This window comes from Corvus hawaiiensis, chromosome Z (genome assembly GCF_020740725.1).
Source record: "Corvus hawaiiensis isolate bCorHaw1 chromosome Z, bCorHaw1.pri.cur, whole genome shotgun sequence".
Lineage (NCBI taxonomy): Eukaryota > Metazoa > Chordata > Aves > Passeriformes > Corvidae > Corvus > Corvus hawaiiensis.
This window is the reverse complement of record NC_063255.1, coordinates 20,721,515-20,746,799: the sequence shown is the minus strand read 5'-3', so window position 1 is coordinate 20,746,799 and position 25,285 is coordinate 20,721,515. Positions and strand designations below refer to the sequence as shown.

The window sequence follows — 25,285 nt, the reverse complement described above, 5'->3', positions numbered from 1 at the left end:
TAGTTCACTGCAGTGGTCACCAATGAAGCTAAAATGTTTAATTTATGACAGCTTATTAATTTTTTTTTAAGGATCACTGTATACATCAAAAATGATTTTATTTCCTTCTATGTAATCCTCATTATCCAAATACGCTTTGGATACTTATAATTAGATTTCACAGGTATTATAAGGCTATATCATAAACCAGGTTGATATAAAACTTAATTTGATATCTACAGAGTGCTCTTCACTTGAAAGGAGATGTGCTATAAAGCATATTCTATGTGGTATATGGAAGTGTTCTAGGACAAAAAAATACTAGAAATTTGCTCACAAATTTTTTGTCTCAAGGACAGTCTGCACATTCTTAAACATATCTTTAAAAAAAAAATCCAGCACTTAGTTTAAGAAAACAAACCTACATATTGTTTACCTGTCTTATATCTTAGCAAAAACAAAGTATAGCCAAATAGTGACCCAAATATGGCTGACAGTGTGGCAAAATGTGGAAAAATAATATATTTAAATAATTTAAATCATGATTGTTGGACTTATCTGTTGGTTTGTTCTGCCATTTTTTAATTCATTTATTGTATAATGGGATTCAGTGTAGTCTCATGAGAATGACATTACAAATGTGTTGCCAGAGGCAAACAAACATAGCACAGATGCTTAAGGGAGATAAAAAAAAAATAAATGTTAATATTCTACTGATGCTAAAAAAATAAAATTAAAAAAATGTCAGGGCAGAAAAATTGTTCAGGGATATTTTCTTCTGTGTTAAAAGACTGCTTCTCACATATATGGGGCAGTTGCAGATTTAAACACACAGATTTTATTTCCGTGGGTTTTAGTGCTGGGGAATGTGACAGAGTTGTTTCTGACAGATTGCCCTGAGCGTAGATCTGATCTTTCCAACTGCTGCCTCCACGGTTCACTGAGAGGAGATCAGAAGGCCTGGGGTTGGCAGGTGGCAATGCAAAGCACACAAACCACAGGGTTGTCTTTCATGGCTTTTTTTTTTCCTCCCCTTTCCTTTTTTTTTTTTCCCCCCTTCTCCCCGTGCCCCCTCCCCCCCCCCCCCACTCCTTATCACTGACTTTCAACAGTTTGGCCTCTCCAACTCCCCATCTGCTCTATCCCCATCTCCAAAAAATGGCAAGCCTGTTAATTTAATTCATAGAGAAGCCTCAAGGCGTTGGATTTTTGGAATTAAAGCTGCGCTGCTGACCAGAGCAGGTCATGAACTGGGGCCCCCCATAGTTCTGGGAGCCAAATGGAGGGCTATTCTCAGGGTGGGGTGTCTGGGAGCAGCACAGCTTTATGGCTCCTTGCCACCAAGCATTTAGTCTCTGTCAGCTCGGTATTTTCACATGGAAAGCGATGTCATTAGACTATTTTCACTCAATGTAGCTGGGAAGTTATAATCACACATTAATAAAAATAGGGACAGCCATCCAGCATTTCATAAATCAGCCTTTTCTCCACTATGTTCTGCACAACCGTAACAGATGGGTGAGTTGAGATGGGCCAACAGAAACGGGTGATTTACTGGCAAAAAAATTATGACAGCTGGATTGCACACATATAAATCCACACACGCTCTTAAATTTAAGTAACATTTTAGAAAGGGAGGATTTGATTCTGACCCTACTAGTTGGAACTAGATCTAGCCCTAAGAATATTAGGGATTACCCTTTAATTTGCTGATCTTTAACTTTTTCATTAATGACCTAGGCATAAAAATGCAAGAATGTTCTGACACAATTTGCTGATAACACAAAGTGGGAACATTTTCTATCCAGAAGAGACAGGATTATTGTAGAGGAAAAGCTGTGTGACCCAGAGGAGAGATAGAAGTGGAATTAAATGCAGTTGTAAAAAGTGCAAGGCCATGTCCTTAAGGACTAATAGCAAGGCTGTTTACTATAACACATCAGTTTGGAGGCAGGAGAGAAATCTTGGATGTATCAGCCACTGGCAGGGTGATTATAAACTACAAACGTCATGGAATCACACATAAAATAAATGTCACTTCAAGTGGTGTTTGGAGTGATTTGTTTATCAGGGACATGGAAGCATTGAAGGTATTTTAAAAGATACAAGTGAAAACTCAGTCAAGATTAAGTGTAGTTGCTTATCGATGACAATGGCAAGTTCAAATAGGAACATATGCAGGGCATGCGTATCAGGCTGGTCCTATCAGAGAAAATTAGAGACAGTTTAACTTCTTTAGCCTAGGTAAATGAAAGTAGAGGTGTGACAAAAGTACACATGTATACTGATAAGAAGTGAAGGAACATAAAGAATTGTGAGGAAGAACAATTTAAAATAAAGGACAATGATGGAAAAAATATCTAATGGCAGTTTTCTGGCAAGGAACACATTCTGCCTAGAAACTAGGTGATAACTGATCGACTCATGACTCCTCTCCTCTCCTCTCCTCTCCTCTCCTCTCCTCTCCTCTCCTCTCCTCTCCTCTCCTCTCCTCTCCTCTCCTCTCCTCTCCTCTCCTCTCCTCTCCTCTCCTCTCCTCTCCTCTCCTCTCCTCTCCTCTCCTCTCCTCTCCTCTCCTCTCCTCTCCTCTCCTCTCCTCTCCTCTCCTCTCCTCTCCTCTCCTCTCCTCTCCTCTCCTTTTTTTAGCTGCACCTAAGAAAGCTAAAAGGATCATTAATCAAGACAAGAGAACTCATACAACTGATGGGCAGAGTTAAACATTTGTATTTTCTCTGAGTAGCCTTATTGATTTCACAGGACTGCATAGCTTATAAATGCAGAGAACATTAGTAACTGGAAAGGAAGTGAGTCAACATCAGCCACCTAATCCCTAGAAGACCAAAGAAATTGAAAACTGTTAAATCCTATGGTGGATGAACTGTAGTGTCATTTTCATTTAAGCTATTTACTCATCCCATAGGTGCAGCTTTTCTGCAGTCTGCAGTATGTCCACCATCACATTATGGAATCCAAAGTTCAGTGTATATTCCAGAATGAAAGCAGTATTGAACAGTGTATATAGATCAAAATCATTCATCTTTCACCAGAGACATCAGAGAAAAATAACCATTGCCATAAATGTCAAATCTACATTAAAAACAAGGGCAAAGCACCCTTTTTTTTTTGGTAGATCTCAGCATCTAGAGCTTTACATGATGGAACGGTGCAGTCATTCTGGATAAAAAACATATTCTCTTGGACCATTTTAAGCTACCTGTGGTTGAAGCTGTTCCCTTTTTCCACTGTCCCCCTGTTCCTACCAGTTTTTGTCTGGAATGCACAGGTATAACACCTGCTCAGAGAAGGATCACTGCTTGTTACCAGACTGTTTCTTTAGAGTTTGAACTAAGGCGCAACAGCAATTTTTTTTCCATTTACTTCAATGATTTTGCTTTATTTGTTCATGACCATATGGCAGGAGAGTCAAGTACTTCTACTCTTTTTTTCTATGTTTCAGGTTGTGAGGCCTTCATTCTCATGTTATCAAAGCCTGGCCTCCTTGATTATATGTGGTCTACTTTGGATTTACATTCTTTTTGATAAAAGATTATTAAGAAAAGGGGTTTGAAGTACCTAATCAAGTTTTTAAACCATGAAAATTGGTTAGAAAAACAACAACAACAAAAAAAAAAAAACCAAAACAAAACAGAGGCAAAGCAGACCTCCAGCAGGTGCGAAAACTCATCATATGACCCAAAATCTTTAACTTGTGTAAAATTTTACTTGTATTTATTTCCATGTGACAGGAGTATGTAAGCGCTTGCTATGGTCATCTTGACTGATCAGTTACATTTTCATGTACATTCTTTGAGCAGCCCTGGAAGAAGCTTCAGTGAGGTTGAAGTGAAGGGTCTCAGCTAGTGAGTGTGCACTCAGTTTACCTGAGTTAAGCAGTTTAAAGCTAAATCAATTATTCTGGTAAATGTTTTAAGTATCTGTTGCCTTCAAAATAAATGGATAATGTGTTTATGAAGCAAACTCTCCCAAAATGCCACGTCCAGGCACACGAAGGATAAGAAAGTGCCTGGGAACATTTAACATGGCTTTATAAAGGGGAAATCATACCTGAGAACCTGAATCCTGTGAATGTCTTCATGATGAGTGACTCTGTGCATGAAAGAAGTGGATTATGTTTCCCTTCACTCTAAGAAGGCTTTCAAATCAGTCTCACAAAGTGTTATTGTAGCCAAAAAAGGATATCTGAAGTACTGTGCCTGTTTAGGGCTTTACAGTACAAGAAATAACTTGATGCACTGGAATGAGTTCAGCAGAAATCCCCAACATGATCTTGGGGTAGAGCACAAAAGAGGAACAGAAAACGCTGAGTCACCTGAGCTTGTGGATTTGTTCAGCCTGATGGATTGAATGGAATCTCATTCATCTTAGAATGAAGACAAAACCATTGGTGATGGAAAACGAAATTATGAGAAAAAATTTTTAAAAAATTTTGCAGAACAAAAAAATGTCAGTAATTAATGAGGGTTGTTTTGAGGGTTTTGTTTTGGCTTTTTTTCATAATAAGAGTGTTCAAGCAGTGAAAGCCCCCAGAAAGGGTGAGCATTTTCCTTCCTTAGAATAAGGAAGTTCAGTGCTTGACTGACTGCTATATGAGTGAGCTGTCCCAGGTGGACCCACTATGAGCAGGAGTTTGCACTAGGTAACCTTCAGAGTTCTCTTCTATATGAAACTGCTCTATGATTCTTTGATTTCCATACATCTTTCAGTGGAAAATATTTAATTCCACCTTGAAAAATTTGTGTCAACCATAGCAACTGCCTCTTCTTTCTAAAATGGGATCTACATTTACTTTTCCACATCTTTTTCTCAAAGATATTATACCTATCCTCTTATTAATATTCCTTTCACCACATAAAACAAAACTTTACCACAGGCAGTTGTCATTTTCCAAACCATTTAATAACGCTCATTTTATTTCTACAGGTAAAAAAATAATGCGGTGATAACATGTCCTGAATTGCTAGTGACAGTAACTGTTAAGGCTTCAAGCACTTAGTGTTCTTCACCAGCTGTTGCTTTTAACACCAGCAATTTTGTTCCCCTAAATCTAGTCTTACATATGTGTTTAAGAAAATTAAAGAAAAACAGTCATTAGAGAAAAGTAAGCAAGATTCCTGGGGAAAAAAAAAAAAAAGTGTTGTTGTCTGTCTTTGTCATTGTCATACCTGGATGTCACAAGTTTGCTGATGACACCAAGCTGTGTGGTGAGGTCACACGCTGAAGGGAAGGGATGTCACCCAGAGGGATGGGCTGGAGAGGTGGGACCATGTGAACCTCATGAAGTTCAACAAGGCCAAGTGCCAGGGGTAATCAGAATACAAAAATACAGGCAAACAGAGAATGGTTTGAGAGCAGACCTGGGGAGAAGGACTTGGGGGTGTTGGTTGATGAGAAGCTCCACATGACCCAGCCATGTGCACTGGCAGCCCAGAAAGTCCCAACCGTGTCCTGGGCTGCATCAAGAGAAGGGTGACAGGCTTGGAGCAACCTGATCTAGTGGAAGGTGTCTTGCCCTTCCTGCCCAGGGGATTGGAAGAAGATAAGAGCTTTTCAGTCCCTTCCAACACAGACCATTCTATGATGATTCTGACATTTCCACTCCATAGTCTGAGCCGTAGTGTTGCTCATTCAGGCATGGACGTCAACCTGCACAGGTTCCAGATTTGTGAAACAGCCATCATGATTATCAGGGATTAAATACTGATAATATTTAATCAGCCAGATCAAGTTACCCCTGAAAAACCATATCTTTCTCCCCCCCCACCCTTAATACTATTCATGTTTTAGTGTATTATTTGAACATACAACTTAATGTATTCTTTTCATAGTATTATTTATGCATTTATCATATCTTCTTTGTTATCTGTTTCCTGACTTTCGTTTTCAACCTCTTTTGTCATTTTCACTCTTTTCTCTATGGAGGATGCAGAAGCAGTGGTTCACTTGGCTGGTTACGGCCCACCATTTTTTCCTTTAAAAAATTTCTCAAAAGCCTTGAGGAAAGGGTATCCTGGCTTGCAGCATCTACACATTCTGTGTTTTCACCTTTTCACTGCCATTTCCAGAGTCTGGCTAGACTGAAGGTTTGGAATGAATCAGCTGCATGCAGCATGGGAAATAAATAAATGTCAGAAACCACTTCCAATCTGCAGAGGAGCTGATGCTGAATTCCTCCCAGGACTGAAGGGACTCACTATAGAACAGTGTTTTGTCAGCATCCACATCCAAGGTTTTCTGCAAGGCCAACATTTTCTGCCAGAAATAATGGAGAGGTTTGACATGATCCCAGCAGCATTTGTGGTCTATGTGTGTTTTTGTGTGTAGATGCATATACACACATGCTGCTGGGTAAACTAAGCTACAGCTTTATCACTGGTTGGCTGAAAATTCTATTACTCTGGGTAAGAATATGAGTTTATCAGTTACAATAATAATTTGAGCTCACAGGGTTTGTTAAAATAATAGCTTTTATACATCAAGAGTATCTGCATAACTGGAAGGATACATCATGGATAAAAGAGGTTAAACAGATGCTTCTAGCAAGGAATTTCTTCCATTTTGTTTGTTAAGACTCTGTTTTCTCATTCTACCCTGAAGCTAGCATAATGAAGATGTACTCTGTCTTCCTTCCCTCCACCATCCTTCCACCTTTACTCTTCTGCTTCTCTCTTCTCTGTTTATTATATCCTTTCTCTGAGGCAATAAATAAGAAGAGGAATTCTTGTTTTGGCTTCAGCAAAAAACCACTAAAATTCTAGGAAAAAACTCTCGTCATTGACCCTCAAGCACCACCACTAAGTTTCTGTTAGTAAGTGGTCCAACACTTCTTGGGGATGTAAGCAAGAAAGTTTGGTGCTCTATTGCCCAGAGTTAAGATTCTGCCAGCTATTAGCTGCTACTTTGGTTACTTTAGGGTGCTCAGTCCTATTACAAATCAAAGCCCATGGGCAGGAACCACAAAAGGGTTATCCAAAGAAAGTGCCCCCTGAACAAGGAGCTTGCCAACAGGACAAGTTAACCACAGATACATGAACAAGTTACCACGATCTTAACCTGCAGCAGAAGCAAGGTAATTTGAGCGAGGTTAGCAGGAAATAAGAAAGCTTGATATGTCTAATTAGCTGAATATGTTTGTTCCAGTTTGGGCAAATTTAGAAATATATCCTCTGAGAGAAGGCACAACCACCCCTCCCCCACCAGGTTCGGGAAAAAAAATAAATTTTCCTCGAAGGAAAGTGAAGAAGATAAAACTATTTATTTAACAAAGACATGGGAAGGAAAATAATGTTAGATGGTAAAATCTTTCACTGTAGAGGAAAAAAACCTGGGAAAGTGTTCGAGTCCTCCCTTTGATCTCCTCGGAGCTGGGGCTTGGGCCGGGGCGAGGCCCTCTGTGCCCAGTGGAAAGTCCTCCCGATGTGCTCTGATGTTACAGCAATCAAGCAGTCCAGTAGAAAAGGGGAAAAATCTGGAATTCCAGAGAAGGAAATCCAAAGTCCAACTCTCAGTCTCTCTCCAGAGAACAAGAAACTGAAAAAAACTGGCCAAAAACTGACTGGAAAGCTGCAAGCCGGGTGCTTCCTCTCTCCCCTGCCCCAGCTGGGGGAAAAAAAACCTGCTATCTTTTTGTAACCTTGAACGAGCTGCAAACTGCTTTGAGAAAGTTTTGCTCAGTTTTTTTTTTTTTCCCCCTTTCAGGCTCAGTTTAGAGGCATAGAAAGGCACAAAAATTAATTTCTGGGCATAGGCAGCGATATGGGATACACATCATAAGGTCACCCCAAGACAATGTTCTTACAGCTCTTCCTACCCACCGGCCATTTAAGATTTTTAATTTTTCTCCCTCTGCACATTCATTTTTCATTGTTATGCCCTTCATAAGCAGTTCTCCATACTTAAGATTTTGTTATGCATTGTCCATGTGGCAAGTCACATCACATGATGGAACTTAATACTCCTTATTCAGCTGTCATTCCTAGTTTGACATCCCTGTGTCATGGGTCTCTGGCTTTAAATGTTCCTCTGACCACAGAAAACCACTCTGCTCATCCATGAAGCTCTCCTTTCAGCACACTAGAAAGGAGCTGAAAAAGAAAGGCTCCATAAAGCTCCCATAATTTTTTCAATCAATTCATATTCTGCAAAAGTGTAAAATTTTCCCTGAATTAATATTGACATGAGGAAGATCAATGCCATTAGTTTAATAAAGATACTCCGCAATATTTCCTGTAATGAGATTGTTTGACAAACCTTCCTAATAAACTTCAAAATTACTAAACCCTCAAAATTAATTACGTGTTCCAGGAAAAACAACCACAGTGATTCACCACTCCCATTTTCTGACATATCATCCCCCTCTCATTGCATCCTGTAACTTTTTGTTTTAAAAGCAACTCAAGTAAATCCTCTTTTCATTGCACTGACGAACTTTTTTCTTTAAAAAGCAACTCAAGTAAAAGATGGAAGGGTGAAACATTGTTCTGTAGACTATGCATAAGACACTTTGATATCTCATATATTTCAACACGTGCTTGTTTCAGTAAATGATTTCTAAAAAGAAAAAGATCTACTGCAGTCCAAATCTTTATAAATCCATTATAAATTCTTCCTCTGCCTCCCTTCTGTTGAACACTCACTTCAGCAGCCTGGACAGAATCCCTGAATCCCAGCAGACCACAACTGCGTGGAGATGAAAGGAGGAAGGAGAGATTTCTTGCAATTTTCTTTTCACTGCCAGAAAATTAAGATGGTGTTCCCTGTCTGCCTGCAGTCTGGATCTGGGAGTATGTTTAGATGTGAAAACTGTACAGAATATATGTGTGCTGCACTCAGAAGTGGTGTGAAGCAATGTGTGCTGTTAGGACAAGCAACACTCTTTACTGCATATTTGTTTTGACCCTTTTATTCCAGTGTTGGAAACTCATATTAAGCTTAGGCAAAAGGGGATTTTCAGAACTTAATTCCAGTATTCTGTCCATCTGTCTAAAAATGAGACATTTATATTAAGACAAGCTTTTTCTGCTTTGGCTCAAAAGATTATTCCACTTCTGTGAATCAATAATATTTTTGTTTTGTTGTGGGGTGGTTTTTTTCTTAATTTACAGTTCTTGTTTGCAGCCATATGTATAAACATGCAAAAATAAATATACACCTGTTTCTGCCTCTTCTTTGATTTGAATGTAGGTCTCCAGATCTCTTTCTGGTTGCCTTCAAATTTCTTGAGCTGTATTTCCCAATCTTCAGCAGACAACAGAGGAAAATAGAACACTGAAAGCGGAGTCCTGATCTTCCCTTCTTGCTGACTCCTTCTTTATTATCTTTTCATGTCAATTGAGTGTTTTCAGGACATAATATTGCTGTTAGAGGCAAAATAATGTAATATCGGGGAGATTTGCAAAGGCTACCAGGAATTAAGTTTATTTATTCAGTCCCCAGTATGCTTAGTGACTGTGTCCTTATGAAGAACTGAATTCAAGTGGGAATGTAATGCCTAACACATAAATGAAAATACCTTACACGAGTATACAGATAGACGAAAGATATGGAGGCTGTCTCTACTGGACTGATAGTCAACTTATGCTCACAAAACAATAGAAATCAGAGTTAAAATAAGGAATGAATGCCACTAATTTTCTATTTGCTTAAAATAAAGTCTAAAATGTACATTTGAAGCTCCTTTTACATGTAATTTTTTTAAAATAACCATCTGCTCTTAGCAGATGATAATTGATTTATTTGTTGTTGCTTAAAAAAAAAAAAAAAAAAAAGATTTTCTTTTCTTGTGAAAATAACATTTCAATTCCTAGATTTCTTTTTTCCCTTACAAGAAACAGGAGATGTCCTTGTGAAACTAATGTAAAAATATCTGCTTTTTGCAACCTTCTTATGGCCATCTATGTCTTCAGCTGAGCGTTGCAATCAAAGAACCTTTAAAGATGATGGACAATTTGGAAAATTGTCAGATCTCTGAAAAATGCTTTGAGCAATTGACCTGAACTTATTCATCTTGAAGACTGATGCTAAGGATTTAACACTTCCACATTCTCTTCAAATTAGACCCAGAGCTATTGCTGAGTGATGCAGGATCATGTGGCTTTGAGTATCCAATTCAGTCACAACCTGAGGCCATCTCTTTAGAAACATTTCCTGATGTAAAGATGCTTTAGCCCACTCATCAGTCATGCTTTTGACAAGATAAAGTCAAAAGAGTACAGTCTGTAGTAGAGAAGAACAACTTCAAAGTCTAACCTGCAGACAGCACCCTGATACCAGAGTGATTCTTACATGAAATGAGATGTTGATTCAGTTATTTAGCATTATACCTGTGAAATAATGAAATAACATTGTCACAAACTGGAGACAATAGACCGAAATGTGCTTTGCTGGCTTTGCAGCTAAGCAACTGCATGCAGTATGTTTATCTGCACTGCAAACATTTACCGAAAGCAGGAATGAAATAACCTGGAGGAATAGCTCCTATGTCACAAGAATATTCTAGATCCAAGAGGTGGAAAATAATAAAATTCCAAAAAGAAGAGAAAGGCTAGACAGATATTAGTAATCTTCATCACAAAAGATGTTAAAAATCTGCAGAAATTATTCAAGTGTAAATTGAATCGAGAATCTTTTTACATATGAAAATGAGTGAGAGATGTATTTATCAAAATAGCTAGTGTTAGCTTAGAGTTTTTTGTAAGAGTGCAGTAATTGCTATAGCAGTCAGAAAGTGTCAGTCTAATCTAAGAGAGGTCAATAGTGAATGACATAAGAACAAGTGTTCAGTGATGATTCATCAGATTTCTTTCAAAACCCCCAACAATTTGCAGTTCCCTTGGATCAAATAAGAGCATGTTTCTGCCTTGCTCAGAACAGACTAAGCTGTGTTCCAGGTCACAGATTAGTGACTAACCAGGTAAGAATTACATAACTGGGGACAGATCAATCTCTCTGGTTTTGCCTAAAAATTTATTTTTTGTCAAGACCATTAAATGGCTTTCTTTTAAAAAATGACCAAATTAATTTTACAATCCCACACTCTCCACCCTCCATCTGCTAAAAATAAGACCCAAAGCTCATTACAGAAGTGCTGGACAATGCTATTATTTTTTGCATTGCTAAAACTGCATTTTTCTTCCTGTCCATTCCTTTCTTTCTTCCTAAATCAAAGTCCAAGTTATGAGGGGAAGGGAAGGAATATCTCAGCCTCTGTAATGTGAATTTCTCCAGAAGTTAGAGCAGCTGAGGATGAGATATGCATTGCTGGGCCGTGTGCTATATTTCCATGACATCGAGGCTCTTCAGGGCGCAAGTTCACACAGCAAAACTTTATCTTCTCCTTGGCCCAGTCTGCTAATCCTGCCTACACCCATGCCCATTCAAGTTAGACTCCATTCTGGTCACCAAAAATGCTTTAGTGTGAAACTAGCAAAAAAGTATCACAGAGTGACAAGGTCGAAAGGAAAGAATAGAAAATTCTTATAATACACCTCACTCTAGGGAGGGAGAAGGAGGTGCAAAACTAATTGCAACACCTTCATGATAATAATTAATCCTGTGGTCTCGTAGTCTAGAAAGACAGCAAAGCTGAGCCTGCAGTATTGCCTGCCATGAAGCTGAAGAGAGGTTTGTCCAACTGATTTCTTCTGAAGACTTCCAAATGGTTTTAAGAGTAAGGCGTTGACATGAAAACCTCCTTTCATATTTTTGCACCATGCTACTCATTACCTGTTCAGCCTGCTGAAAAGAGGGTTGCTTAGCCAGGGACTGAGGGAAAAAAGTAAGGTGCACTTGTTAGGTCGAATGAAAAATGCTGGCTTGTGACAGTGGAAACTAGTTGTGAATTCCAGTGGAATCCTGGCCAAGTCAAATGAATACCTGCAGTGTTTACATTGGGGAATGGGACCATACATGAAGGTTGAAATGTTTATGTTTTCAGAAGAAAAAGTTTCAACATTATACTTTAAAGCAGTAACTCACTTAAAATTAAGTTAAAATTTTGCAAGAAAGCAGAATGTTTGATGTTGAGGGAGGTAGAAACAGGAGGTTTTAATGACAAGGATTTCTGTTTAACTTTTGCATTTGCTGTGCACTTGTTTAGACCTGAAACATAGCCATATTGAATGTCTGGCCACAAAATGTCATGCTGGTTTCTCACAAACCCTAGTCTTCTGCATTTTTTTCCGAATAAATTGATTTTGAATTGATCTTGGTTTTTCCACTTCTTTCAGAAACGTCATTGCTCAGTGGCAAGAATATGATAGGCAGTTTATAAGTGTAAAGATCTGAAGAGAGAGAAGAAGGGTAAAAAGCCTTGGAACACTTTTTTATTTTCTTTTAAAAGATATTCCATGACATGTATTATGTGAACAAATAACAACAATGCTGCTTGTCTTAAGAAGACAGAAAGATTTATTTTTCCTGTTTTTTATGTTTCTGCTCATGTTTTCAACTCAAGCCACTGCTGTAATAACCAAGTGTTTGAGCTTTGACCTGAAAAACAGCATTTCACAGTTGGAAAGATCCTTATACCAGCCTGCAGGAAGTCTCTGCCAGCATGCCTCTTGATACAACACTTGTCCAAGGAAAAGAATTAGTAACTGTCAAAACTGATGTAGGTATAATGTGTCTGCTCTTGGGTTAGTGGTTTGGGCTGCATGTTTCTGAAAACAGGATTCAAATATATACAGCAAATGCCTTTGGCTGTAAGAAAGGCAGGTGGCAATATAGGAGAAATCAGCTCAGCCTTTGCTGGGCACAGTCCTATCCACCGAAATGAAGAGCTTTTCCCTGTTCCAGGGAACCAGCAGTAGAATGGGAGAAAAAGGCCTCAAGTTGCACAAGAAAAGGTTTGGATTGGATAGTACTAAAAATATCTTCACTGAAAGGGTGGTCAGGCACAGGATCAGGCTGCCCAGGACACTGGTGGAGTCACTGTTCCTGTAAATGTTCAAAAGACATGTAGATGTGGCACTTCAGAACATGGTTTAGTGGCTGGTTTGGCAGTGTAGCATTAACAGGTGGACTTGGTAAACTTAGAGGTCTTTTCCAATTTAAATGATTCCTTGATTATACGAACAATGAGAAAACTCACAGTTGCTCTGTGGGAGTGTCTTAAGCATAAAATTGGTGGTCAGTGCTGGGATCAAAAAAAAAATCACTGCTCATGTCAGTCAACACCCATTCTTTTCCATTTTGTTGTCCGGGATGGCATTCTCTTTCTAGACCCGTGAGATTACTTTTCTCTTTTTCTTTTGTCAAAGTTACTTATTAGAGACTGAGAAAACTGCGAATAATTTTGATGTCCACAGCTCTTTCTTCTAATATGTTATGGGTTTATGCCTGTACCAAAAGCTTATGATGTTTGTCCTGATGTGCTGATGGAACGGGCTGTGACGGGGAGGGACCCAAACATGTGCATGGACTCTTCCTGATTGCCTGCCTGTCTCTAAACTGATTGATATCCAGGTGCTAATAAACAGCTTGGCAGCTGGTTCTTCTTTTCTGGAACAGGACTTGCTGAGAAACAGAAAAAAAATCCACTAGACATGGAGGGAAGGATATGGATCTTTACAGGACGTTATTCAGACATTTTCCTACTCCTATTCATGGTTTTTCCTATTCCTTTTTTAATTTACTGTGGTGCAAACAAGGCTGCTCAATATGCTGCTTCCCTTCCTCTTCAGTATCTTTTCCTTACAACTCTCATATGTTATTGCTTGTCAAAAATGCAGATCATGATCAAAACCAACAGAAATTTCTCCTATTTTTCTCAGTGGGATTTAGATGAGCACTCTGTTGAGCAACATGTGTACCCTTCTGTCTCTGATCTAGACCATGTCCCTCCAGAAAAAAGAAAATAAATACTCATAGAACAATATAATTATCCAGAATTATATAACTGAGTTATATGATGACTACCAGCGTAGAAGTCTGTAAGAGAAATTTAGGAGAGTCCTTGCAACACTCAGCACTTCACCTACAACCTCCAGGTCTCTCCATGGCAATCTGGAGGTCCCAGTTATGAGGGGAAAACTGCAAAAGCCATCTGGAGTAGACCATGCTGTTGCAGGGATGAGATGCACAAGCAGAAATGCACTGCTTCCCTGCCTGAAGACCACCACTATCTCACCCAAGATGAAGCTGTTAACTCTGATAGTATGATCGTCACCAGTGAAATCTACTTTGGGGTCCTTCTGTTGCTGCCATGACCAATGGAGGTAACAAAGCTGAACACAAAATAATTTGATCCTGATGGGGATTTTCCAGCTAATGACAGTCCAAGGGCAGAGGCAGACTATTGATCTGTTTCATTTCTCTGCACTTTTCACCTCAGAAACAGGTATTCAGGTATTTTTATCTTCTGCCCATGGGGGCCAGTGATTGCTAGGGTCTCCCCAACCACCACCCAGCCCAGGTGGTATTGTGCAGGAGCTGACCTTAGTAGGGAACTGGCTGTCTTAAAGAAGGCAGCTCATCCATCACAGTTTTCATGGGCTGTCAGTGTTGCATTTAATCTCCCTTGTAATTTTCCAGGGGAAGTTTGAAAAAGCCACAAACAGAATCCTAATGCTTTATAATGAGGTTTGTAGCCAGCGAATGCTTCCCCTCAGGATGAAGCAGTGATGTGTTCTAGCTTCCCTCAGCTATGCAGAGGTGGGAAATTCCAAACACAACCTACAGTCCCATGTGCTGTTCACAGCCCACATGCTGTTGGAACGCATATATCTTTACCAGAAAAGATTCAGTTATATGTTGTCACAGGTATATCTTCCCTCACAATTCACACATGCTCTCAGAAATGGGCACTCAGAATCATGCATTTTACAAGAAAGACTCTTTTCCAGGGAGTGACACATCATGTCTATGAGGTTTCATTCTCATTTTATGGATTTGGGGGATTTTGCTCATTGTTTGTAGAGCAAATTTCAAGTCCTTCTTCTGTAACTCCTGATCAAAACCCCACTCAGACAACCACAGTTTTTAAAAGTTTGAATCAAACTCAGGAAAATTCTCTCAGCTCTTAAATTTTCATTTTTCATTATGTTCACTACACCCATCTTCCACCTTCATTCCCTTCTTAAGATTTACCAGCACAAAAATGAGCTAAGTTGGAATCAATATGACCAGAATTATACTCTTGGAAACAATGCCAGATTCAAACAAGGAGGGTTACTCTAAGAATGAGATATAAAGCTCTGCTTCCCAGACATATATTCAATAGAATGACCTCTCTCCCTGACCTGTCTGTCTGTGTCACACTGGCAGATCATATCTGCCATTGATACAGACCCATCGAAGCTTCAATTTGTCAATAAGACCCTGGGTTGTCCAGATCTGGAATGTATTTCTATGACATAGAAATTCTCCTCTGGCAATAAGATGGGAACAGGGTAAATCCCTGGAATTATACGGGCCTCAGTCACCTCATCAAAGTTTATCCCTTGTTTCTCATTCCATAGGTGTCTAGCCTCTTGACCTAACGATGAACCAAAAGAAAAATTTGTATTTTTTTCCTCTAGACACCTCTTTATATTTATAGATTCTCCAGCAAACAGATTAGTTAAATTACTATATCTATATTCATTGGTGCTAGAAGCAGTAATGATAATTATTACAACATTATATGTTTTCAGCCTTGAAGCTGAAAAACATCAGCTAATTGTCCGAAATTGTTTTTGCCAGGTGTCCTCCTCATGCTGAATTAGCTCATAAAATTTCACCAAGACAGTTAATCAGTTCCTTAGGGCAAGACTTAAGAAAAATACCATGATTTGAAATGAACTATCACCATTAATAACTTCAATGTTGTCTCGGTAATTTGACAGGAAACTGGGGTCCAAAACCAAACTTTAGTTTTATAGAAACCCAGCCAAATTTGGCCGAGTTGCTAACCTCCAGCCACAAAGATATTGGGAGGAAGTTTTTTACATTATTTAATTCTCCTGAGTAGTCTTCATTTCTCACAGCTCTTAGCAGTCTTGTTTCATTACAGAGCATAGCATGTCTTCCTTGCAGGGCGGAGAAAACATAGTTTTAGTCCTAGAAAAGAAAAAAAAAAAGAAAGAAAAGGTGTAACAAAGGAGGAGCAAAGTGGGGTAAAGACTAGAAATTCACAGAGAATAATACTTTTTATATTTGATATTATTGTACTGACAGCCTCATTATATTTACAGCCTTACCATTCTTTAACATAGGGATGTTTCAGTTCATGTGGATTTTTTCTTCCTTTTAGGTAATGAAAGTATGAAATCTTCATTGAAACTGCAGCTCTGTGCAATCATTTACTCAGAACTGTAGCATCTTTAACAAAATAAAATAAAAAAAATTCCTCCTTCAGCTCAAAGAATAGCAAGGAAAAAAAAGATCATTATAAAGTCCAAAATAAACCAAAATAGTCTTCTATCCAGACAATCAATTTCTCAATAGTGCCCAATAGACATATTGAATCATGCATTTTGCTTACACAGCTGCCCAGAGAAAAACAAGGACCATATTGCTACCTATCTCTTTTTGGAAAAGGTTGGCAATTACAGCAGTTGGAAAGTGGTAACCATCTTTCATTGTGTCAGTAAGTATTATTCAGGTTGGCATGCAACCTCCCTGCTTAGCCTCACAATATTCTTAATTAAATTAAGGTTGTACCTGGAGCATAGAGGACTGATCCTTGCAAATGTTACAGTGTTTGTGACTCAATGCAAAGGTGATGGTGAGGAATTCTGTGGTCTGTGTTATGCAGGTACATGCTCGGTGCAGATTTATCTCCAGGCTGGAATTAACTGATTTTTTGTTTCATCCCAAATCCTGTTTTTCACCGTATCCAGCCTTGCTGATAGGTGGAATAAATGCAATGAGGTGGTGTCATAATTTAGTCCTAAAGGGCATTTTCTTTATGGTAGGTATGCGAGCGTGTGTTTGTATCTTGAATTGTAGAGGTTTATTTCTATAATAAATATAAATGGCACTTTGGGTGCGTGAAGCTAGAAATCAGGAAAGAAAAAGGAAAACAAACAACAACAACAAAGTACCAAGATGAGTTTTGTGGTAGACAGTAGCAATTGAGGTTTTCCATAGCCTATTGTGTAGCCTTTCACAAGGCTGCCTCAAAGCACTGTTTTGCCTTTTTTAAGGAAGTTTGGAAAGTGACTTGAATAAATCATGATATTCAAATGCAAATAAAAACAAAGCCTGAGATTTCTGACCTCTGAGAATTTGAATATACACCACACGTGTAAGTCATACAATTCATTTATTCAGATTTATGTTCAAATACTGAGAAGAAAGGACAGTCTATTGGCTGGGAAGCTGGGTTAACATTTAGAAGCTCATAGGGTTTGCTCTGTGTTTTGCTGTGGACTTGCTGCATGTTATTGGATGAGCTCCCAAAGTGTAAAAAGCACCTTAAGTGGCAGGCAGTGACAGCCCTCATGATATGCATTTAAGCTCTATTTGAAGCACACGTTAATCAGCATGCTGAGCACCCTTCCATTTAGCAGGCTGGCAGGTCAAATGCCAAGAGATAGCCAATATGGAAATTTCAGAAAAACGATCCCTGCTTCAGAAGTCAGGCAGGTGAAAAGAGCTTGTCTCGCTTCCCTCTAGGCTCGTACAGATCCTCAAAATACAGACACATTTCCCACATGCTCTACAAGAGCAGTAAGTACACAAAGCCACTTAGGGAAGATGAGCTGAAAAACAAATAGATTTTGGATCTTCATACAGCTCAGGTATGAGCTCAGTGATAGGATTACAGGCCTGCAAAGACCAAAACACTCCAAGGCATGCTCAGAAATTAATGTGACTGAAAAACATTAAGGTATGAAAGCTGGTGTGCTTAAAGAGTCAAGTTGCCTCCAGGATTAGCTTAATGCTCAACAAAGATTTTCTAGGGCCTTAATGCTATGTAAGTCTTTCTAGTCATCCATTCCAGCCCATAGAATAAATGTACCAGCACTGTCAAACCAAAGGATTACTGTGCTAAAGAGAGGAAACACATGTAAAAATTGATGCATCAGAATTAGAGACATAATATACCCGAGCAAATGAATATTGCCAGTCTGCTCTGTTCAAATATATCATGAATTCAGCCTGATCTTTTCACTCTTGAATCTTCTCTGTTGGATGCTGTCAGATTATTTTCCTGGTCAGTGATTTACAGGATCAAAGAAGTCAGACTATATATATTGTAATGTTCTCATGTTGGTTAATGTTTTGTGTATTAGGCAATATTTATGGAATTTTATTTCCTTTGTAGGTTTCAACTGAAGAAGGAATGAGCTTAGCCAGAGAATATTCCTGCTCCTTTTTTGAGACTTCAGCTGCACTCCGCTTCTACATTGATGATGTCTTTCATGGACTAGTGAGGGAAATTCGAAGGAAGGAGTCCTCACTGTCCATGATAGAGAAGAAAATGAAGAGGAAGGATAGTCTGTGGTGGAAACTGAAGGGATCCCTGAAGAAAAAAAAGGAAAGTACAACCTGATGGCAATTCTCCATGAGCCACTCATCAGGAGCTCACCACAGTAACCTGTAATAGTTCAAAAAGGCAGCATTGACACAGCATCTTCCAGGCCAGGTCCTGGAGTTGCTTCCCTTCAGCTCTCATGCAGAAGTTGCTCCTTGAAGGCCCCCATGGTTTCCCTGTGGCTCTTCTGTTCTATAGTGTCATTTAGCATACCCTCTCGTACCTTTTCTGCAACTCTGAGTGGAGAAAATACTGTGTTTTTTAACGTGTGTTCCATGGCTGGTCTTCAAATGCTATGAGTTACGCCAGCATCCAAGGCAGAACTAGTTTCCACCAGCTCTAGGACAATGGATACAATAATTGCCACCTCTCTGCATGCACAGGTCATTTCTCCATCCCAGGAATGAATGACGTTGATTTCAATGGACATTTTGACTGTTTAAGGACTTTGGGATCTGACCTTCAGCTTTGCATTCACATGTAGGTTTAGGGTTAGAGTGTGCTTGGCCTGCACGCCCGTGTCTGTGTGTGAGTGTGTCTGTGAACCAGGCCCAAAGGGAACCCTGGGGACTCACAGTTCTGACCCTGTAGTGCCCTATCCCCATTGCGTCCTGTCCAGTTAGCAGGCAGGATTTGCAAGCAGAGTACAAGTCATGCACCAGCCCTGCAGAGGCTGCAGGGATACTGGTCTGTCTCCTCTGAGCTGTACTTGCCAGGGCTGGCTGGCAGAGGTACCATGTCCTACAGACATGCAGTGCATTGAATCACGCAAGAGTTTGTGTTGGAAAGGAACTTTTAAAGGTCACCTAGTCCAAACCTCTACAGCGAACAGGGACACCTCCAACTCGATCAGGTTGCCCAGAACCCTGTTCAGGCTGGATGTTTCCAGGGATGGGGCATCCACCACCAGTCTGGACATCCTGTGCCAGTGCTTCAGCCACACTCCCTTGTCCCACCAAGGAGATCACAGCTGCTCTGTCTGTCCGATGAGTCCCAGAGCCCTCCCTGGAGCAGTGCAGCTCTGTCCCAGCATGTAATAGCATCTGTGATGTAGCATCCAGCCCTTGACTTACTAGAGAATTGCATCAGCTCAATCATCATTGCTCACAACCCTTGACCATCCAACTGAACCACTTGATTAATCAGTTGGACAAGAGTTTTAAATATCCCTTTTTAAAGCTGGCATGAAGTAGAGTCTATGCTCCTGAAAGTTTTTTTTCCCCTTGGAGTTCTTTTACTGTTGTTGCTATTTATAAATTTTACAGATAGAATATCCATAAGTTTTGTCAAAAATAAAGATTGTGATTTCCATGGAGCCATACTAGTAGTCAGTGTCATTTGTGTCTGTCCTGGAGAGATAACGGATATAACAAAAAAAATATGTATCTTTGTTAGTAAATGTTCCTTTTTTCACTTTTTTTCTGTGGCTATTTTACAGGGTTTTAACCAATTATATTTTGCATAATCTGGGTGGGAGTAGACTAGTTGTAAAAGTTGGAAAGGTTATGGTATTGTGAATAACTTCAGCTCATTAAAATCTGACGTTTTGCTCTCTACGCTCCCTTCCTTTCAAGGGAATCTGGTGATATTTTTTGACTTGTCGAAAATCTCCCATCAAAAGTAATGCTGTTTTCTGTTGTTAGATACCATATTTCTATTTGAGAAAGATTATTTCAGAGGAATAAAAATACATGTACACATTCAAGGTGAATTTTCTGTTTCCTGCCTCTGAAAGCTACAATCTGCATTTATACCATTGTAATTACTATTATTATTTTATATGTTTTGCCACAGAGATTTTAGGTCAGGCGTCCTAGAGAAGAAAACATGCACTTGTCCAAAGGGTTTATGAGCTAAGTATTGGTGGAGGGACAATGGGAGGCTGCACTGAACAGATGGCAGCTATGAGACAATAAATAACAAGGGGAAACATCTGTGTCTGTTCCAATCCTGCACACTGCATAGAGGGGAATGAAGCAGTCATTCCCTGTGTAAGAGAGCATAGAAATTACCACCCTGAGAAACCTTGAGGGATGGTCTTTGTTCTTTTCAGGCAGATGCCTGAGCTTTGAGTCAATTGAAAATCATTTACTGTTGGTTATGTCATTTCACCGCCCCCTGCTGAGGGATGTATAAGATCAGCATGGACTTGGTTCTGCATTTTTAGGGGTACTTTGGTTCAAGTCAGTTTGTAAGACAAAAAAAGATTGCAGAAGATGGCAAATATTAAGCCTAAGTCTAATATTAAGCCTTAAATGGATTAAATTAATTAAATATGCCCATTCACTAGCATTAAGGTCATCTGGCATAGAGCAACATATTTCCATATTGCTAAACTCTCTTAGCCTTCACAGCAGGGTTACCACACACACAAGCTGCTCTTGGAAGTGGTTCCTGGACTGTGGCAGGTTCTGTGCCATGCTGAGCAACAGGTCACAAAAGTGCTGGTCTTCCGTGGTCTGAAATCAAAATAAGCATCATTCTAAAAGTTTGGCAGTATAGATGTTCTCAGGTGTCTCCTGGGGCATGCTCAAATTAGTGGTATACACACAGGTTGCATCATAATATTTTCAGGTGTAGCAAGCCCCTGAGAACTCCAGGTTCTGTGTTTCTTCACAACCAGCCCTGATGTGCTCATTCTCAAAGATATTTGGTACCAGGTTAGTCTCTCCAGGAAGAATGAGGTCTCATACCCTCTGAGGATCTTCTGCTACATCTTCTGTGAGCAATTGTAGGCATTTGAATATGTCTCAGGCAGAAAAGTCTGTATTTATCTCACTCCACTTTGATCATGTAGAACTTGAGGCTGGCATTCAGTCATTCAGAGTCCCTCTTTGGTTAATACAGAGAGAGATGTTCACTGACTGGTGATTTTTCCCATATGGCATGGATGGTTAGCATATGGTGAATCCCCCCTGAACTGGCTGCCTCTTTCCAATGACTGTATTTCACTCCACAAAAACCAGCCCAGTCTCCCAGATAACATTGTGATGTCTAAATTCAGGTGGATAAACCCCATCTGTAAAGATTTTTCCACTCAATATCAACAGCAGAGAATAGTTCTGCAAATGCTAGACACTGAGCCTTGTCTCTGAAACACCTCACCATCCTTTACTTTTAAATTGGGAAAGTCATTCTGATTTACCATGACCCAATTCTTCAATAATCTATAATGCTTAACCTCAGTTAATTGAGAAGACCTGATGGAGGTTAGAGTCAGTTGAGGATAACATAAGTCATAACTGCACAAGAGGTTGGGTACAGCTCCTTTTCCCAATTAATCACTTTGATTCCATCACAGAAGATTGTATTTAGCTGTCAGACCTAGCTGAGAGAATTAAAAACCAGCAGCTCTGTGTCTGAAGACTTTTCTGTCTCTGATTAGTCTCTCACCTAATCATGTCTGGAAGATTTGAAGAAAGAAACAGATCACTTTATTCTGCTGTGTTGCCTACAGTCCCATGAAGGTGGCAGCTATAACTTATTCCACTGTCAGACTGTGTTGCAGTTGGACCATAACTCAGGTTCCTACAGGAATATAACTAAATCCAGCTAATAAATAAAATAAAATAATAATAATTTGCAAAAGTATCCTTTGTGTCTCTCACAAATTCATAATATATGGAAGTTAATTACCCTTCTTCACAGCTGTGGCAGATCACATGTTGCCTCTAGATGGGAAGTGATCTGGGGAAGGCTGCAAGTCCAGGTGGAATATTGCAGAACTTGTTTTCCTTTTTTACATGGCTTTTGCACACCAGCCTTAGAACCTTTGCACAGAATCCTGTGTCCCCTCAGACTGGCAGTTCATAACTGTGTTAGCAATCTGTTGTCTTTACAAGTGATTGAAAATAATTTTTTTACACACCCAAAAAATGTCTGTTTTGAGACTGAGATGTAAGAATGCATAAGTAGAATGAAAATAATTAATTATCTTTATTTTGTCTGCTACACACATAATACATAAAAATACATAAGCAATATACACACACTATTATAGGTATAGTTTCTGGGTGTCTCTTATTTGTAAACTTAGATACTTGAGTCCTCTCTGTATCATGACAGACAGGAAAATAAGATGCAGAAAGCAAAAGATGGGCTTAGCAGAACTTAGTGTCTCATAGTGCCAATTTACACTTCACAACTCAGTCAAATTCTTCTCCCAAGTTGAACACTTCTCTTGGTGGCCCAGATGTGATATTTGTGACAAGCAAAACACCTGCAAGTGGGTCTTCTTGTATAAAAAGTAAACAGAGGTACCTACTGCAGCCACTTCAGAAGGTGGCATGGAGACAATGATATTGACTGTTAACAACTAAACTGAAAACTGTTCATGCATTTCATATAAATCACAAATGTTTATAGCCAGCTGCTATAGCTAACTATATGCACTAGTGTTGGCCTGAATTTGTACTAGCAATCAAAAGAGGGATGTCTAACGTAGACAATTATGCTAATATAATTCAATTAAGTATACTTACAGCAGTTAGCCATATTTAGACATTCCCTTCAGGGACTCTTATTTATGCAAGTGTGTGTCACACACTGCTCGTTGCTTGTGATTCTGAAAAAAATACAAGAAAATTAGCAAAGAAATGGCAAAATCACATAATGTGACTTTAATGCAATATGAAAATCACTGTTCTCATAACTTTGAATGGCAGTTGAATGGAATAGTGTCTTAGACCAGATCAGCCTCCCTTTTAGTACTATTTCTAGCTTGATCTGCCCCTTCAAGCATGTGGAGTTAGGATGTCTGCCTGGCAAAATGATTTGTGATGGGGATGGCATTGTCTTACAGATGCTGTGAAAGTCACCCCAAGAGGCATTGCCCTGCACCTCTAGCCTGATTTATCACTCCCTGATGCTCTAAACCTCCTCAATTTGAGCTCTCCAATTTTGTTACATCCTGCTGAATTATGGGGTTGTTTTGTGAGGAGGACAAATGTCCACTGAAGAGCACCAAACCCATTTCATGATCTGAAGTCTTTCCCCAAGAGGTAATAAAGACAAGAACATCCAAAGCCATCACATCACCTACCATATATCTTCTGTCAATAGATAATTAACGTGACAATTAGATTTTCCCATTCTTGCACTTTTTCATGCATCATTTTTTTACAGCGCTTTTAGACTTACAACTATTTCAAAAACTGTGTGATCAAGCTAGAAAGCCATCATTTTTCATGGTGCTCTTGGAACAGAATTCCAGTAAAAGAATAATTTCAGGAGAGTAAAGTAAAGCAAGTCTTATAATAATATTGTATTGACTTAGTTATATAAAAAAGCCCAATATCATTTTACCCTTATAGATTAGGTATAATCAATAAAAGAAAAAGGCAGTCTATTTCACATCAGTGAAATTCAGCAGAAAAATTCTTCTATATTTGTGCTCTTCCTGCATTCTGCAAAAAAGATAATTTGAAATTACTGTTCCTGGAAAGAGGAAATCAGGATAGAACTAGTAGATTAAAGAACTGTATTGTAAATCATGGTTGTGACTTCATTTAGCCTGTTCAAAAAAGTTTCTCAGGCAGTTCCTTCCATTAGTCTCTCTGCAATCCCAAAACACCAAGGGTAACCTATCAATCTTGAGTTCTATCCAGATAAACTCACTCTTTTTAATTTTACAAGGGCATTAAAGTGACAAGACAAGGGGAAATTGATTTAAATTGAAGAGAGTAGGTTTAGAATAGATTTAGGTACAGGAAAAAATTCTCTTTTTTACTGTGAGGGTGGTGAGGCCCTGGGACAGGGTTCCCAGGGAAGCTGTGGCTGCCCCATCCCTGGAAATGATTGGAGGGGGCTTGGAGCAACCTGGGATAGTGGAAGGTGTCCCTGCCCTGGCAGGGGGTTGGAACTACATGATCTTTAAGGTCCTTTCCAACCCAAACTATTCTATAATCCTATGATTTTATTTAATTTGTTCTCTTGCATCAGCCCCAGCTATTTCAAAGGCAGCCTCAAATGCTTTTGACAAACTGGAGACACAGAGTCTTCTGCCTTCTTCATAAATTTCTCATCAATGTTCACACCGAGGAGAAAGGGTAATGTTGTCCATGATAAAGTTTTGCAAAGTCATTCAGCTTTCTGAACAAGAAACTGCCAGTTCCTGCAAACTGAATTTGCCTCCACTGCTAAACACTGCTGACTAATCACAGGTGCCTCTTTATGTAGGGCATTGACTGAATAAGCTTGAACACATAAAGCATTCAGCCAGCATAAGTGGGCAGCTCCTCTGAAGGCAGAGGAAAATCTCATGGTTGATTCACATCCTTCTCCCAAACAAAATAGCACATTAAGTCATGATAATGAATATACTTCAATCACACAGAGGAAGATGTGGTTTCTGTCACTGAAAACTTACAAAACCCATAACCCAAAGTGAAAGACAATTTAAGGAAGACAGAATAAACAGGCTATTAATAATGACAAGGATAGGCAGAAGCAGTAGAGGAGAATACAGTATGAGTACATGTATGAAAATTGTACAATCATAGAATGGTTTGGGTTGGAAGGGACTATTAAAGGTCATCTAGTTCACCCCTTCCTGATATTAAAAGGGACAACTTCAACTAGATCACTTTTCTCAGAGACCTGTCCAACCTGACCTTGAATTTTTCCAGGGATGTGGTATCTACTATCTCAGTGAGCAACCTGTGCCTATGTGTCAATCAAACTTGGAAAGCCTTGCACCATTCTCCACTCTGGATGACTCTTATTGTCTCTTAGAAGAGGACCAGGAGCAGCTAAAATGACAAAAAGATATAAGGTGACAGCCAGAGATTTGGTTCCAGTGCACCCACCATAAGAGTTTGGTGAAGGATA

The 25,285-nt window shown here is 39.3% G+C and overlaps 1 protein-coding gene across 1 annotated transcript in view; it reads left to right on the top strand.

Annotated features, from left to right (window-relative positions):
* Positions 1-19,778, top strand: part of RIT2 (Ras like without CAAX 2) — a 189,326-nt gene extending 169,548 nt beyond the window's left edge. The window contains exon 6 of the mRNA XM_048292204.1: positions 18,248-19,778. Coding sequence (XP_048148161.1) covers positions 18,248-18,475 — 228 coding nt within the window. The 3' untranslated portion in view covers positions 18,476-19,778. The remainder of the gene's footprint in view (positions 1-18,247) is intronic.
* Positions 19,779-25,285: the final 5,507 nt, after the last annotated feature.